Source organism: Monopterus albus, unplaced genomic scaffold, assembly GCF_001952655.1.
Source record: "Monopterus albus unplaced genomic scaffold, M_albus_1.0 scaffold7.1, whole genome shotgun sequence".
Classification (NCBI taxonomy): domain Eukaryota; kingdom Metazoa; phylum Chordata; class Actinopteri; order Synbranchiformes; family Synbranchidae; genus Monopterus; species Monopterus albus.
In genome coordinates, this window is record NW_018127887.1 from 2,720,453 (window position 1) to 2,739,131 (window position 18,679).

Below are 18,679 nucleotides of genomic sequence, written 5' to 3' on the forward strand. Positions count from 1 at the left end.
ACCTCTTGGAGGGAAAACTCTCATCCACTCATCCACTGAGTGATTCCAAACAAACAAGGATGTGAGGTCACAATCAACAAGTGCGTCCATTCAAATACATGAAAGCGCAAAGGGAGAGAACAGGCAGCGATTCAAGTCGGCTAGTTGAAACCCCAGGCAGGGGAGGGCATTTTTCCATGTAAATGAACCCATTGAATAAAAACCTGATGCTAGCATTTGAACTACCATGTATACACAGTGGGCACTGAGGGGGGGAATCCTATACAATGATTGTACTGAGGGTCAGGGGGGCACAGATGCCATGTTTGCCAAGTATTGCTGCATCAAAGCCAGTCCCAGCTACCCTCAGTAAGCCATCAAAAAAATCGAGTGACATGCTTGGGAGCCAAAATGTGAGATGGGTGTTTGGGTTTTCATCTGGTAATGTTTGCTGACAAGCTGCCTGTATTCAATTCACTGTTTCTAATTCAGACAAAATATGACACACCACAGCTTGACACTCACAGCCAGCGACTGTGAGAAAGAGACACTGTACAGCTCTGATTCTCGCCTTCTCTTGCCTGTCTTCACATGGATTTTAGAAAGCAAAGGGAAGAGGACGTGAGAACAATCTGCCCCTATCTGTTGCCACCCTCATCCGTGTGGCCATCTCTGTCGAAGGACAACACAGGGATTCACATGCAAACTCAGAGACAGATACCTTATAGAATGTGTCATTAAAGGGTGAAGCTGTTTTGCGATTTGATCCCAGTAAAATCAATCTCCAGAGGCTTTTAAAAGCCAGAACCAGGCACAACAAGGCAGCCTGTGATTTTAAAGCATTAATCACCCACTCAACAGCTATCTACTCCAGAGGTATTCTACACAGCAGGGAAGCCACCCAGGCTGGCTGACAGAAAAGGAAGCCTGATAGAGTTGTTAGCAATGTCCGTCAGTGAGGTCTAATCTCACGAGTTGCTCAAGTTAATTGCTTAACTTTTATATTTACAATTTTCAGTGTTAGTCTGAAACTTAAATAAAATAAGTATTAGGAACCCTATTTAAAATTCACATCCATTCAGCGGGACTTACAATGATGCTGTGGTCACCATCGCGTAAACACACGTAGTAAAGACAAGCGGCCGCAGACAGCCTTGTCATGACCGCTGAAATAACAAAACAGTTTCTATCAAGGTAAAACTTTAAAAGCCCTTTTTACTACACTTCTGTCACCACAGGTCGTGACAGCACATGTACAAAAACAAATATATGTGTCAGAGATGATAAGTTCAGAGTTGGAAACAAAACCTGCTCTTTGTTAAATGTATCTATATGGAAACATAGCCTTCCTCTCCTTTCAACACCTTTTGGCAAAGATGTGCAGTGACTGTACAAACTATGGAAACTCTTAATGCCTTTAGATACAGAAATCCCAGTGTTTGTTCCAGCACTGTCTACAGCGCATCGAGGCACTACTATGAGACATCATATCTGAAGGAAAAGCTTATCTCACCCGAGATATCTTTCCCCTGAGCCACATTTTGTTTCCTGGAGGTCTACATCATTCAACAAAGCCTGTTTCATCTTTGTTGTTTTCAAAAAATGTTTTCTTTCAGGGCAAAGCAAAGAGAAAAGTGGACGAAGAATAATAATCACCACCAGTAAATAGGTCTGGCAAAAGAATGTCTCTACAGATGGGAGATGCTGCCTGGCTAGCAGATTGTAGGCTCAGTCAGCCATTCTACGCTTCCATGTGTTTGGACCAAATGAGAGAGTTGGACCTATAAAGTCTCTTTGTAAATGTTTAGTTTTTATAGAGACGCTAATTTACATCTGTGGCCACTGTGGTGCTGTGTAACCGCATTAAGTTATAATGATTTCTAATATTTTAGAGGTCAACAAATAGAAATGAAATGGAGACTCGTTAATTAAAAACTGGCACCAAGTTTGGTTAGACACTCCATGATTTGCTGATGATGAACACTTTGGATAGATAGATTTTCACTGCATTTGTATATTAACAAAGTGTAATGCTACCTTTTGCCCTAAATGTTCAATCACCTTTGCTGTGACATTCAGAAAAGGTCGCATTTCAGTTTTAAGGGCACAGTCCAAAAATAGCACTCCTTTGAGATCCTGGCTTTCCTCAGGTAACAGTGATTCTACTTGGTGCTCCTATGTTTCTCAGTTATTCTATGGTTAGGATGCCCATACTAATTTAGTCTGATGAGAAACATAAAAATGAGTCTGAGCCTGTAGAGACAGACATATTCTACAGACATAGTGTAAATTGAAAGAGCTACAGGGACAAGACCACAGTACCGAGAGCTATGCATTTTCTCAAAGATTTGAACCCAGATGTTCAAAACCAAGAGGCAAATGTCCGAATCCAAGACCAGGAGCTGCAACTTAAAAGTGTTTTATAAGTACAACGACACGTGCCAAGCCAGTGTTTATACCTAACCTCCTAGCAGCAGTGTGTACTGCACTCCTTCCCATAAAAAGACATGGCAGGCCTGTTAGTCTTGGCTCTGTGTGGCCTTCAAAGAGTCAATTTATCACAGCATCTGGAGAGGGCCTATCTGATAAAACTGAGGACCCACAGTCTGGGACAACTCATAGTCCTAACCCAGCCGACCTGGTTCTTTTAATCCTTCTGCTCATTGTTTACCTGTTGCCCTTTGCTGAAGCCCTACAGGTGTCTCATCAATATACACATCTTCCTCCCTGCTACCTCCTGCAGTACCCTGAATACAATTTTAACCAGGAGCATATCGGTTTATAGTCAGGTAGTGTCTCTCATTTTCTCATAAGTAGATATTAAATAATAGTGTGTACAGATAAAGTCGAGGTCATTCATTAAGCTTACACTGATTAAGTGAGAGTATATTCAAAAGTGCCTGAGAGTGGGGGCGGAGAGATCCTCTAGATTTCTCAGTCTCTGCCTGCCACACACACACTAAGTGAGTGAAAGGGTGCAGCATATTAAGGAGGTACTGGTCTGACTCATCAGGTCAGTCCAAGTTATTTAAACTGCCACCACATACAATAGCCACCACCAGGCAACAATGGCTGGGTTCAGACAACATCAGCAAATCAAGCAGTCGGCACATAAAAGATTTATTGCATCACACAACAAAGGCCGCCCACGGAGCTCCCTGTGAGGACAACTCTAAGGCCTTCCATCATGGTCAACTCCACTCAGTCACCCTGCTTTCTCTCGAGGGCCTCTCCACCACCCAAAGACCATAAAAATTCTAATGAATCTGGGGGAACTTTCAAGCAGCCTCCCAAGCAGAAAACCTCTCCACTTCTTTTCATTGCAAGTGCAAACTAAAAAGTAATTATGCCTTCCCTCTGGGTTCCTGCCACAGACCTGGGATTGAATGCTCCAGCAGAACATAAGTAAAAAAACCAGACAGTGCTGGAGCACATTTTGCTTAATTAAATTGAGGAGTTTTCGGTAACACCCCTTAATTAAGGGTTAAAGTTTCTGGGTATCCTGCAAGCCAAAGATTGTGACTGAGAATAATTTACATTTTAAGGGAGTATTTATTGTCATGGCTCAAAAAAGTGAATGCAGGTCATGAGGAGGTAAGTGTTTGTGGGTCAAAGTCAGACAGACAGTGGTTTCAGGCAGTGAGGTTTGGCGGTCTGTAGTCTGTTACCTGAGGCAGCACAAGGCTTTGTGTTGTTGTCTGCATTCGAAATGTTTGTCTTCCTCTCATGTCGATAAACAAGGTGAGGTTTGTTGTTCTCGTCATCATACTCCTCCCCCACAGTATTTAAAAGAGGCTCCAAGAAGTATTCGCCGTGTTGCGTCGTAAAAGTTCCAATCTGGAGCAGAAAAAGAGAGGCGTCATTGATGGCTTTGGTATGAAGCACGCACTTGCATGTGTGCATACAGTACTGTGCATGTCCAGGTTTAGTTTACAGCTTATAGTAAAGAGGTTGTGGTCTACTTATTTTGCCCTTGAGCACCACTGTGCACATTATTTCTATGCTTTTGACCTAGCTTTTTTTTGGCAGAGCACATGGAAAGAACATGGTGACTCAGAAAGGTCAGAGAATATCTAACCACTGTCAGGCATTGTTGAAACTGGAACCATAATAATCAAGGAAGACATTTTTAAGCGCTTCAAGCTTTTTTTTTTTTTTTTTTTTGCCTTTTCCTGCAAAGGAGCTTGACCAATCACGTACTAGAGATGGTCAAACATGGCCGCCCATTGGATGAAGACTCTTTTGTTTAGCATGTTAGCATGAGCATTCACTGCTATTCACTCTCCAGTTTGGGCCAAAGTTAATGCACCATAACAATACACCATGTGTTTTCATTAGTTAGGGTACTAGATGTTAAATGGTGTTTTTAACTGTTTTTTAATCTGTCAGTACCTACTGGTGGTAGAAACTGGTGCTAATGTAGAGTAACCTATGTTAGCAGCATAGCTAACCAAAACAAAAGAAAAACTAGCAGGCTGGAAGCATGAATGAAGCCGCTCATGTCGCCATACTGGACTCTGTCTAAACGCTCACTAAGTCATCCTGATTTAGCAAACCATTGCACACCTTTATGCACTGCCTCTTGTCAAAGTGCTTGTTATAACTATAAAAATGCATTTCCCCTCAGAACTTGACACTGGGAGGAGTGACATCATCATAGATGGACAGAGCTGCTGACAGATGAATGATTTGGCAGCTCAGTTCCTCACAAAGCTTCTTAGCTCACTCAACCATGAAGCACAATGGTGTTTTTATGGTAATTTCATCTGCACACTTAAACATGTTATTAGACAGTGGAATGTTATCTTTAAGGCAGCAAGTGATAGCTGTTTGACAATGGAAATATACATTGGATATGGAAAACATGTGCAATCTGTACAGTACATGTACCTTTCCTCTCTGCCTTTCATAAAGTGAAGGATTAGTTGGCTTGCACATACAGTATATGCCACACTTCCTTGAAGGTGCTCCAGGTCTAAAGGGCTACATGTGTTCAGTGCTGCAGTGTAATGATTTCATAAAAACATGACACAGTCTGGTCAGTTCAGAGGCAAGGTATGCTGTGACAAATGCTTTCTCAAGTATCCACTGCTTTTCATTTTTTTTGGTAAGGTGTTCCAGAGAATGTGGCGTTCAAACCCAACAAGCTTATAATACATAATGTCCAAACCTGACTCAAGGCTGACGGAGTGGAGTTTGTCATGTGCTTTTCCTCTTACCATTAAATGAAGCAGACATTTGAATACTCCTGCTGTCTTGCCTAAAATCTGACCTATGTGGCCAAACCTAACCCAAACCCTTGTGTACCCATGGGTTCTATCGGGCTCCGTTTGTGTATCCACACTCTAGTAAGGTGTGACAGTGTATTGCAGGCCCCCACAAATTACCTTTCCATCACAAAGTTGTATAATGACACAAACATATGAGGCAGCCGTGACTCAGGGTATAGTGGGTCAACCTCTGATTGCAGGGTTGGCAGCTCAATTTCCATCCTCCCCAGTCCACATGTCAAAGTGTCTTTGGGCAAGACAATGATCTCTAAGTTGCTTCCGGTGACCAGGCCAGCGCCCTGCATGGCAGCTCCACCACCATCAGTGTGTGAGTGTGTGTGTCTGAATGGGTGGATGAATGAATTTGTAAAGCGCTTTGTCCAGGTAAGGTAGAAAATTGCTATAGAAGTGCAGTCCATTTACCATTCACCCTGTGAATGCAACTGAGACCCTCCCTTTAAATTAAATTTCATATTTTTGAACTGTGTGCGGAAGCTGATCAACCCAAGGGATACTAATATTAAAAACACTGAATTATTACAACAAAGAGGTGGTAATCTAAATTTAATGAAAGATGTATACAGTGTAACAACTGATAGTTTACCTGTATTTTTAAATCACTATCTAACTTTAATTAGATGATTATGGCTGAGCCTTTCTAAACGGTACACTGAAGAGACAAATGCTTTGTTTAGTCAAAGGAGGGGGTAGAGTTTCAGGGTTTCCCAGCATTAGCTCAGCAGCAAATCTGGCAAAGGTTTAGACAGACACAATGGTTGCTGTCCAGTAGTGGGTGCTGAACTGGACCTTAACTGAGGGACTTCTATTTGAAGTGAGGTCACACTCATGACACGGATGGAACGACTGTTGGCACACATCTGTTTTATTAAATCCCACAAAGACACTTTTAAATCCTGTGGCTGCTGAGTCATCCAGTCGTGACATACTGTTGCAGTCAATCTCTAAAGTTAAAAAGGACATAAAGGCGTCCTGAGCATGAACTTTACTCAGTGGTATATCATTTGGTGCCAGAATGGACATAGTCTGATTTCTCAGGACAGGCTTACTCACCACACACTTCTGCTCTGTGAATGAACTGGGAGACCGATCTCACACAGGAACTAACGGTTCCCATGGTGTGAGCAATCCTTACGTTCATTGGCAATTGTCTCCTTCTGCCTGTCACAGCTCACTTTAAAAAGGCCAAAAGCTCCTCAATCCCACCCTCCAATTCCACCATGGGGACAACTTTAAGTCACTCTGGACAAAAGAGGAACCTACTTTTTCTAAAATAACCTCTTTGTTTTAGGGGCTTAAGTATTCCTTAATGACCTCAACCCAACAAAATGTGCCTGGCCATTAAGCCCTAGTGATCAGATGCAAGCACATTTATGACCCAATAGCCTCTGGTGTTGTGTCCATTGTCCTGTCATTCTCAGTGAATGATGATGCAGATAAGCAACAAAGATTACTTGAATAAGGATGTGAATGTTTGGATAAAGGAGTCATACATCAAAGTTGGGCAGAGGAGCAATTAAAAGCTTAATACCGTGATGATTCCAGGATACCTCATGAATTAAATTGCTATACAAACATGAAAAACACTTAAATGGGTGGGGGTCTCTTTAATCCAGAGGCTACACTGCAGTACGATCAATACTGTGAGTGGAGCTTATCCCTATTCTGTGGCATGCTATCCTGGAAATGTTAACAAGGGGGATAAGGGTGGGGGTCTCTTTACTCCAAAGCTACACTGCAGTACGATCACTACTGTGAGTGGAGCTGATCCCTATTCTGTGGCATGCTATCCTGGTACTGTACACAGTGCACCTATCTAAAATAAGGATTATGTCACTGATAGGGGTTCTGACAGGGAGAGTGAATCCAAGGCTATGGTCCTCCTGTTGGTGCTGTGGTGGCCAGCCAAACCACCCCCACCACACAGAATCCACACCAGAATCCAGCTGGCGCGACTGAGGTCAACCTCATGCCCCCAGACCAGTAACCTTATGTGACTCATGAAGTCATCCCCTTCAACAGTTATCATATTGTCTCACACCAGAATCAGCAAGCTAAATGACTTGAACATTAGGATCCTCTTATGGTATGAAGAGGCTGTAAATTTGTTATTACCTAATAATGTCTTTATAGCCTCATATGGTCTATAAGCCACAATAAAGGGCAATCAAAAAGCAGGCAGCTGTGCTAGACTTAACGATTTCTGCTGTTTGGGGCTGCAAATGGTTATTTTCATTAAAGTCTGATTTGATGATTATATTTCTCCTGAATCAAAGACTTCATTTGTCTATAAAAAGTGAAAAATTATTTATATAAAACTCCTAACACAAGTTCCCAGAACACTAAGGTGACATCTTCAGATAGGTTGTTCTGTCCAACATGCAGCTCCAAATACAAATATATTCATTGCAACAAACATATAAAACAGAAAACGCAGCAAGTCATCACATTTGAAAGCGTGGAACTAGCAAATGTTTGGCATGTTTGCTGTTTAATATTTAGTTTAGCATCTCAAAAGACTCAGATGACCAGATCACCTATTTTCTTTTGTTTGCCACTTTTGCAAAGCACTGGCTTGACACAAAAAATCTGTACAGAGATTTATCCAGGTACGTTTTTGCCTGTCCTGACCACAGAACAGCAACTCTCCTTGGAGCTGATAAGCGTTTTAGGTATATCACTTGTCTAGAGAGGATGCTTGTTACCATATCCACCCCAATCTCCTACACCACTCCGATGCCCCGACTGCACTGTGCAATAACAGCGTCACCCAACAAGTGGTAGGAGACAGGGCTGTACGTTTCTCCTCAGTGACATAAGACCAGTAACACTTTATCTTAAGGTGCGGGTTATCGGGGACTTGCATGGATGGAAGCAGCTGGCATGAGAGAAACTGTAGTGCACTTGATTAAAGTGTCTGAAAAATGTCTGAAGGCAGAGAAAAGTCGATACTCACAAGGCCAGTGCACAGGCTGAAGACGGCAGGGTATTCGCTCCTGGCGTTGACGTGTCCGCGGAAAAAGCAGTGGCGCATATCGCTCGGGTCCTGCAAGATAGAGTCCGTGTCGTTGCTCTGTTTCGCTCCCAAGTGTGTCACTGTGTAAGAGGGGGCGATGAAACCGGAGTCTGCGGTCAGATTAAGGTGGAAACGTTCCCCGAATGCATCAATCCTGTAGTGAACCCGTAAACCCAACAGGTCATCAATTAAACTTCTCCGTCTCCGTTTGTAGTGCAACCTGTTGGGGAATGATTCTCCGAAGTCATTTACCCGGAGCGGGGTGATGATTTCATATGATGACAGCTGCTTGATGAAACTTTCTGCAAAAAGTCAGAAAGTTGTGATTCAGAGACATAGTGGCATTCATAGCAATCCGTAATGCAGCCTAGTAAATGATGTTGCAGGTGACAATGCTACATCATTCTCAAACACCACAGAAGCAAACGGAATCGTATCATTTAACCATACTCGGATCAAAACAACACACTACCTTGTTTCGGATGCAATCGGTATTGCAAAGTGCCCCCGACAAGTGCTGATAGATGACACATTAGTCCAACCAGCCAAACTGCAAACTGCATGATTTCCTCCGCAAAGAAACCCAGGCTGTCGTCTCCAAGGCAGTACCCTCCGTGTCTCCCAAGCGGCTCCCCTTCTCCCTCTCCTTTACCCCGGCTTCTCACCAGCAACAGGTCGTGGGATCCGCGGAGGATCTCTGCAGCTCAAGTCTTGCAAAGTGCACTGGCCTCATCGCATTGCTAAACATGCATCCACTACTCTGTATAAACGCCAACTATTTATGACACATTCATCCCTCTGACAAAAAATTGCTGCCTAATGTAAACTGGGCTCTATACTGAAAGGAGGGGTCCGTGCCAAGTACGCTTTGCCTTAGCCATCCCTACAACACCCCGTGCGTCCTGAGCGCTCACCGACTGCAAAGCAACGCCCCTACAGGCTCCTGGGCCAATGGTGAGTCCACCTCCCTCGACCACTGCACAAGCGACAAGCTAGTCCAACAGTATCAGTCATTATGTGAAAGTCAGATTGAATTTAGAGCTTTTGCTCGGCCCTCTGTGACTATGTAATTCTGAGAAACGTTTGGGGAAAACTACCTTATTTTATTTCGGTGTCCCCTATTAAAACAATATAGCAATGTTAGGATATAATTAGAGAGACGTCATGTGTTTTGTGATGGCAAATACTGACATTTAAATTGCACAACAGACTCTCGGGCCGATACATTGACTGGCCGATATTCTGACTGCAGGAGTCAAGGGCTACATGGCTGTCTGTAAATAACAAGAACCCGTGGCACAGAAATCCCAGAGGTATGTTTAAGGTCATTTAGAAACACTTAATTGTATGTATCGTCTGGCCAGGTAAATTCTCCTGAGGTTAGAGACCTCTTCTTCAAAGAAGACCTGAATCTCCAGCTTTACAGGTTTTTAAAATCACAAACACCAGCAAACAATATAAATTAACAGTTAACAATGTATGAATGCTGAAGCACATAATGTTACAAAACAGTTGTGAAAATGAAGCAAGAGATCAGATATTTTTTTAACTTTACCATAGTCTACTACTGGGCGGCACAGTGGCGCGGTGGTTAGTGCTGTTGGCTCACAGCAAGAATGTTCGGGGTTAAAGTCCCAGCCGACCCAAGCCCTCTCTGTGCAGAGTTTACATGTTCTCCTTTTGCCTGTGTAGGTTCTCTCCGGGTACTCCAGCTCCCTCCCACAATCAAAGACATGCAGCTTAGGTTGACTGGCATCTCTAAATTGCCTGTAGGAGTGAGTGTGAGTGTGTGTGGTTGTTTGTGTACATGTCAGCCCTGTGATAGACTGGCGACCTGTTCGGGATGTACCCCGCTTCATGCCCAGTGTCAGCTGGGATTGGCTCCAGCCCCCCTGCAGCCCTACTCAGGAATAAGCGTTATAGATAATGGATGGATGGATAAATAACCTACTACATCAAAAATAGAAATGTCTATCAGATAGGTGGATAAATGGATCTGTGCTCATGGGCCCAAATTTAATAACAGAGCCAATGAGAACATTCAAGTGTTAAATGAGTTTATATTAAATCTGTATTATACATTTCATGTTTTATGTCACCTTTTCTAAATATATCCACAGTAGCCTACTATGGAATTATAACTCATGGGAAAATATGAGGCAATCAAAGCACAAAATAACCAGCACAGAGAGCATTGTGAGCCATTCTTCACCGTCATCTTTTGGAGGGAGTAGACTTTCTTGTTGTGGCCACCTGTTTATTAATGAAGTCTTGCACACTGTTGATGGACATGTGAAAGGGGTCTTATTTTTGAGAGTAACTGGACTCGGTGTGCTCACCAGAAACATGTTAAGATCCTGTTAGCACTTTCTCTGGCATAAAATATCTAGTCTCCAAACCATGGCTATTACTTTTTAAAGGTCTCTCTCTCTCTCACTCCTCTCTCTAGCTTTCTCTCTCTTTTCTCTGAACTTAGTGGTTTTGTGGACAAAATTGCAGCTGAAATCACAGTGTGGTCAGTGGTAAACCAAACACTGGTTTTACCACATCAACCTTCTTTGGTTTTGAATCTCAGAGCTCCTGAGATGAAGTTGTCATTATTTTGAGTAAAATCTCTAAACTGTTACTCCTGTGATGCTTCCCTGAGTTGTTATTTAATCACTAATCCACTGTCACTATTATTTCATCATCAAGATTTAAGAGGAGGAGGAATCTGTGTACAAGATTCATTTACAAACAGAAAGCAGCAGTGATGAAAAGGCATACTGGCATAAAGCTATGGAAAGGACAAGCTGTGTAAAAGGTTTTACATTTAAAATGTTTGATTTGACTATTAAATCTGTCACATAAGGTAAATTGTTTTAGGTGAAAATAAGAAGCTCCAGATGTGCAGCTTTCTCAGACTATAACAGCCACTGCAGGGAGGTTACTTATCCATGTGTCACTGCTTGTGCTCTCACATTTTAATAAATGTTCAGAAATTGGTCGTGGTTGAATAACGTATTTGCTGACAGTGTGTTGTAACTTCAGCACCATATCTAGTTTAATAATGGCTCCACCTACAAATGAAGACCGATCATCATGACATTAGACCAAAATTGGTCCAGCAGTGAGCCAAAGTGGAAGATTGCCTCCATTCCACAAATTGTACAACAGAAACCCACAGAGTCTGGATTTAAGTCTTAATGGTTTTGCCTTCTATTTATTCTGTTTTCAACTGTGCTGCATTGTATCCAAGAGCCAAGGTCTAGCCATCACTATAACTTCACTTCACCCACCCAACCACTAACTAGCTTTTAACTCCTGTGGCACATTTTAAAATCAGTCATATGACTTGCACTGGATAGTTTATTTAGGGTGAGTGTATCTGCCCACATACTCATCAGTTCTCCACAGATGCCCTGGTTAATGGATGCAACATCCCCAGTTTCTGCCAGATGTGCTGAGTTAGATCTCTGATGAGTCTGTTTCTGCCCTAGGCCTCTATTCACTGTGGAATCCTCTGCTGCAATAAGCCCAGTCTGTTTTGTTCATATGGATTACTGCTTCAAGTCAGTGACACTTCCATATGTCTCAGACAAAATGCAACAGGAACCTAACTGTGCACACAGTGAGGACATTGCTTCACAGATCAAATGACATCAAGTAAATGTGGTAAACCAGACATCAGCAGAAATGATTCATTATGTATGGAGCATTTGATTTTATGGTATTTGATGGTTTGTGCTGCTCACCTCAGAAGCCTTATCCCCCTTGTTAACGTTTTGTTATAGACCACGTGGTTCATATTTTTAATTTCTTTGGTAGTTTTTTTTTCCATTTGTCATTTTTCTTTATTTTACCTCTACACTTCTTAGCTTGATCTTTCTCTAGTTGGTCAGTCATTTTCTCAATATTTTGTCCTAGTACTGATTTATGCTACTATAGCAATGGGTAGGGGGTAGGGTAGGGTAGAACTTTATTGGTCCCACAGTGGGGAAATTCTAGTGTTCCAGCAGCAGTAAGGGACAAAAACAACAGTGCAACAATGCAGTGCTGTCACTGCAGTCAATTCACACAGATACATGTAGGAGAATATAGGTGACTTGACAGAGGAATTAAAATGGTGGCTGAGCCATTCAAATACAACTGAAGTAAGACAACAATGTCATTGCATCAAAACATACAATATTACTGAATCAACGCTAGGAAAATCAGCACCAGAGATCTTCACCAGATACATTTGGAGCTCTCCAAGAAACACTGTGCTGTGCACTCAGTGCACCACTCAGTTTTCCTACTGTAGACTAATAAAAGGCAGCAGTGGAAGCTCTTCTACTGACATGTCAGATGATTTATCATCCAGCATTCAGCCGCCAAGCCTCCCCCCCAGCTGCTTTACCGCAAACTTAAGTAAAGCACAGGCCTGAGAGCTCAAACAGTTCCAGAGCTGCTCTCCCTCTCATGGTTCAATTAGCTTGAACTCCCCAGTCATAACAGTGATCTATTCCTCTTGATATATATCAGGGCCTTGTCTTGCTCCTTGCAGTGCTGCAACCTTTGCTTTCTTTGACACATATTTGCACATGTAAGGGGTCTCCTGTGCACAGTTTGTAAAATGACCACAGAGAACAATTCCTCACAGGATGGTAACAAAAAGCTGCAATACATCACAGCATACTATTGTAGCTTTAAAAGTCCATCATAATCAGTGAGAGTGTTAAGTGAAATACTCTGCAGCATTACACGTATTATGTTGCACAGAGATAACTTGTATTGAATACTGAAGTCTACACTTGTATTGTACTATAATCTGCATGGTGCAATGACTGAATCATATGAGGATAAATGAAAAAAGTCAGTTGGGTCTAGATAGTAGGTTACTGTGTTACTGAAGGAGTTACCATAACATGTTGGCCACACCTATACTTTCCTCCCTACCTCTGTTCCCACCCTCCCCCATCTCTGACCGTTCAGGTGGTTCTCATGGTGCAGTGATCAAGGAGCTTGGCCACCCGAGACTTGTGTTGGCTTGCACTGCAGATTAATGCATCTCTTAAAGAGTCTGCCACAACTCCCCCCCCATTGCCACAATGAAGCTTCATAAGCCGTTGAATTCCAAGTGCCCTGTAAACACAATGATCTGTCAGCTTCTTTCCTGCTCCTATTGAGTGAGGTATTGTCTGTCTTAGCTCTGCAGACAGCTGTAAAACAATGTCAAAACAGTTCTCTTTCACCACCTTCCTGAGTACTGTCTCACTACTAAATCATCATATTACATAAAAATTACAACAACAAAAAACCTTAACGAAAACAAAAAGATTCTTGTTGAGGTTTGTGTTCACTGCGATAAAGACAGCTGAGTAAATAAATGATGAGGTCTTACTGCTTTCACAAATCCAAATCCTGTATTTTGACATCCTCCCTTCATAGCCGGGTCAGTGTTTATTATCTTCATACTGAGGTCATTACATCACAAGAAAAAGCAAGAAAGGCTGAATTTTCAGTACTTTGCAAGGAGTAAGTTGGGAACTAAATGATAATTAAACCATCACTAAGTTTATTATACCATTTCTAATGCCTTACATATTAGTTACTCATTACAGCTACTAGTTCTGAACTTATTCTGCTGCGTGGTTTATTGCTAAAGCATTATTATTATGCAACTTTCACTTTTAACTTATTAAGACCTTTTGAATTGTTTTGGCAAACATATTGGTATTTTTCTGAGTGTCATAATCGCTATGGTCAGAAACTACTGATGTACAACAGCTTTGAAAATAACCACTATTTAGCTCTGTTTTTCAAATTATCAGCTAGTTTCTGTTGTTGATGAATCAACATTCTGTGTACTATTTTATTAAGTGTAAGTGCAGATCATGTTTGCTCACTGTGTTTTCTACCATTTGAAAACAGCATCACACAACCACCAAGGCCTTTTCCAGCCTAGACTTAAAGCTGTTTCATTCAATAAATTAAATTTAATCTTGGAAGCAATAGTCTGATTCCAAATAGGTACTGTACAAAGTCTCTCATGTGGAGTTTCTGACTTCTCAGCTGATCCCTTTTAAGTATTCAAATTAAAGTGGTGTGAATGCATCACTAAAAACAGGTAATGGATATGACAAAATAAATTAAAAAAAAGAAAGAAAAAACTATCAATACATCATGTAAGCTAATAGCCTGCTGTGGTCATTCATTTTATTTTTGATTCTTGGCTGATCCCCTTAAGCACCAGTCACTTACTTGGCTCTCTATACTTTTCCAGTGCTACAAGGGGACATAAGGATACAGAAGTAAGGGACAAGCGAGGCTTGGTCTGCATGCATGTGTGTTTTGGGGACAGGGAAAGGGTGTGATGGGGAAAGGTCTGGTGTCATAAAGACCAAATGGAACGCATCACATGACTGTATCAATTACTCTAAAATAGGGAGACAAATCATACAGTCATGCCAAGTGAGATCATGTTTTATTCCAAAATTGACTTTAAAAAGATCAGACACCAAAATAGACATCCTAAACTGTAAGAAGACATCACACACATAAATCCTACACAGAGTGGACAGTGATTTAGACAGAAGCTATGTGAATGGAATCACGGCCAGGATGTACCCACCGTGATTCCACTCACAACATGATGTGCGTGTCCCTGACAGTTTAGGTTATACTGAGACATACTGTATGTTCCCTCTCTGCAGTTGTCTGCAGACAATCCTGCATTCATCCTGCTGATAGAAATAGAGGGTGCTTAATTTTTTTACTTTGTCTTTTCTAGTACTGGGTTGACATCTTCTAAGCATGGGATTTGTCACTTAATACAGTTGACGAAGGCAGACTTACAAATTAGCTTTTCAGTTTGTTTGGTCCTTAAAGTCAGGTCAGCTGACAAGAAGAAACACTGTGGCATTAAATGTCAGCATTCTGAATGTCAGTCTGTCACCAGCCATCATTGTGTTTTACATACACATTTAAGTGTGGCCAGAAGGCAAAATGCTGACCACTTTATTTTGCAGGGCTTTGTGTTTTCTTATGTCACATAGTGGGTTGATCTGGTAGTGTTAAGTGGCACATGCTAGAGACAGCTGCCTAGTATTTGAGATATTAACAGCTGCAAACTTTAAGCGGGCAGTGAGTCATGAGATTTGATGACAGTCCAGTGGGGGATACTTGGGTCTTTCTTCTGCTCCATGCCTTTACAGTATACACACAAGAACCTGGCGATGGAGCCATATGTATGAGGTCATGGATTAAGAAGTCCCTTCATGAGCCCTTTTTCTGTTTGCTTTATGACCAGTGCTTAACACATGATTAAAACAAGCTGCATACGTGACTTCTATTAATGAGTACCGTAAGAGATTACAGTTGGAAAGTCACCGACCTCTTCCTAAGCTTGTGACATTTTGGAGGTTGACTTGTTTTCTTGGGAGGTTGATGGACTGTTTCTGTTAGTTTTGTCCCTTTGTGTTCAGGGGACATACTGGTTGAGATGTGTTAGCTTGGGGATGGCAATTTAGGGTGTTAGCTTTAGCTTCTGGTAAAAGTAATGTGAGTCCCAAAAACTCAATGGTTGTCATGTTTACATGTTGCTTCTTCCTAACTGGCCTGCTGACTTTAGATACAGGTAAGCTACATGCAGGATTCACCCAGTTTGTTGTTTGTCTGGTGACTGAGTGAGCATGACTTACTGTTCATATGGACAACAACTGAGATGAGACAACATGTGAATTAATGAAGTGGTGGTGGGTGGATTTTCTTTTTTTAAGTAGGTAAAAAAGTAAGTAACACACAACATGAGTTCTTCTCATATAACTCTGAGGAAGGCAGCAAAACAGCAAGTGTTTTTCCTAATATATAGGTTTCCCTGCTGCTGCCATTTCTTTTTGTATCTCAGACAATGTATACACATAGAACTTCCTTTTGTCATCCCACCAGTTCAATCATTTTATAGAGGTCAGTGTTAACAGGCAATGATTTGATATCTCAGGGCTCATGGGGAATTACATTTACACCATTTGCTTCCTCTTTAATGGCTTCATGCCTCAGGATGACATCTCTTCTGTTTATATACACAAAACACACACACACACATCCTTAAATTCCCTGTTGCCTGCTCCCTTAGTTTAGGTTTGGCATCAGCTATAGCGACGGCCAGTTTTCACTCCAGTACTTCAGAACCAAATTCATTTTCCATATTCTTGTATGCTTTGTTTTACATATCTCCAAGCTTTGGGTTTGTCCTAAATTGTCCAGACACTTCATACAAATGAATGACTGACCTGCAATTTCAAAGCTTTTTAATAAAGACGAAATTAGGAGATAAAGTAATAGATCCCCGAGGGCTACAGGCAGGACAACTGCTGCACTATTTGTGACCAGCAACCAAAATAACAGTGAGGGTACATTGGTTAGAAATAAATACCACCAGCCAATGAGAGTTTGGCATGAGGGTTTTCTGTTTCCACCACAGATACATAGAAGATGATTTTCACTGGGAAAGATCTTTTTTGGGTAACTTGATTGTAATGTTCCTTTCATACATGTGTAACATTGAAGTACATGCAATACAAACAGTGCATGCTCAGTTCAGCATTACACAATGTTAACTGGTGATTCTCTGTTGAAATGTCTGGTAACCCTCATCTTTGGATGACTCTTACATTATAACACGTAGTAGTTCTCATCTTAGAATGTGGCCAAATGAAAAGCAGAAACCACATGTTTCTCACAGATAGTATTATTTCCTCTTAGCCCCATTACACTGTCCTGCGCCTCAGAAATGAGGATGTCTAAAAAGGAAGTAAGTACTGGTTGAAGCAACACAAGGTTCAACCATTTGACATTTTGTAAGTTTGTGAATTTGATCTCAGACTGCTAAGTTTGATAAAATAAAAACGCTTAAAAAGTATTGCAGATCTACTAATGAAACTGATGACACTGAGCAAACAGGAACAAACAGTGGACTGAGGGGTAAGTTCACAAACTACACTAATAATAAGACTTCATATAATAGTTATGTATATTTAAAAATGACAAAGGCACTGTGTTATATGCTAACTGGGAATATATCAAAAGCTTTTATTTATTAAATGTAATATTTGCTATTTATTAGTTTGCATGTATTTGTCTTTTCTCCCAAGTTCCACAAAAACACAAGGATGCCTTCGATCCACTTTGTGATTATTTGCCTCTTTTTTAAGACCAGCAGCTGCCAGATCCAGTGTGCCAAAGGTCTGCAGTAAATATATCATCATACATATCACTAACTGAAAATAATTTTGGGAATATTTTGTAATAATCTTGCATTTGTATGGCAGAAACTCTTGATGACAACGAGTTTTCGCTGAACATGACTGAACACATTACAGTGGAATCTGGTGACTGTATTAGGTTCGCATATGAACTGAGCTTTCCAGCAAACAAAGTCACAGTCCCATATAAAAAGATATGGTTTGAAGGTGAATCACAGACGGCTGTAGATGTAACAGTTGCCCATGACATGGAGTCTAGGAGAGAAAATCTTTTTTTCATGGAAACTGACCTACCACGTGGGACGTATGAGTATGGCTTCAGACTGGAATGGGGATGCAATCAGACATATATCTTTCCAAAGAGGGTTTGGATCTCAGTTACTGGTGAGTAATAAAGCTCTTGGTTCCTTAATGTTGGTAGCTTTTACTGCAGGAATTTTAAAATATATTATATATAAAAAAAATAAAACTGAACCCTTTCAGGCTCAGTGCATTATACCGAATACTGATTGTGCCTTAAAGCACCACTGAATCCTCAGAATGGCAGGCTTTATAACTTAAGACAACATGGAAACTAGCTTTCACAGTCTATTGCAACTGGTATTTACCAAGTGATGCACAAATGATAATGTTGGTTGTGTTTCTTTTCAGCATCAAATCGAAAACCAGCTGTTTTTGTTCCTCGAATGACAGAGGGAAGAGCTACTCAACTTATATGTCATGGTCCTCATTATTGCGTTGGCAGAGCAAATATTTACTGGAAACAAACAAAGGCTGATGGAAAAACTATAGTGTTCAAAGATCATTTCTTTAGGGTCAGACCCTTCATTCCTACAGCAGATGACCACAACACCAACATCACATGTGTTGCAGAACATTATTACGACACTGTTGAGACAACTGTCACCTTAACTGTGGAATGTAAGAATGCTTCAGTGTTTGTTCAACTTGATACGAACTGTATTATACTTCTATGCCATGAAACTGAAAACCAAATCAAACAATCATTCTTTTTTCAGTCTCACCTAAAATCCTAAACAGTTCCACATGTATGACTGAGGGAAAGCTGCTGGTCTGCGTATGCATCAGTTGGGGGAATCCTCTTCCACCAATCACCTGGCCTTTGGCCTCTCTCACAGACTTCTCAGTCGTTAGCTCTAGAAACACCC

At 41.3% G+C, this 18,679-nt stretch overlaps 1 protein-coding gene across 1 annotated transcript in view; it reads right to left on the bottom strand.

The window, feature by feature from the left end:
• LOC109973371 (A disintegrin and metalloproteinase with thrombospondin motifs 20) overlaps nucleotides 1–9,171 on the bottom strand; it is a 72,232-nt gene extending 63,061 nt beyond the window's left edge. The window contains 3 exon segments of the mRNA XM_020622905.1: nucleotides 3,648–3,816; nucleotides 8,224–8,585; nucleotides 8,756–9,171. Coding sequence (XP_020478561.1) covers nucleotides 3,648–3,816; nucleotides 8,224–8,585; nucleotides 8,756–8,846 — 622 coding nt within the window. The 5' untranslated portion in view covers nucleotides 8,847–9,171.
• Nucleotides 9,172–18,679: the final 9,508 nt, after the last annotated feature.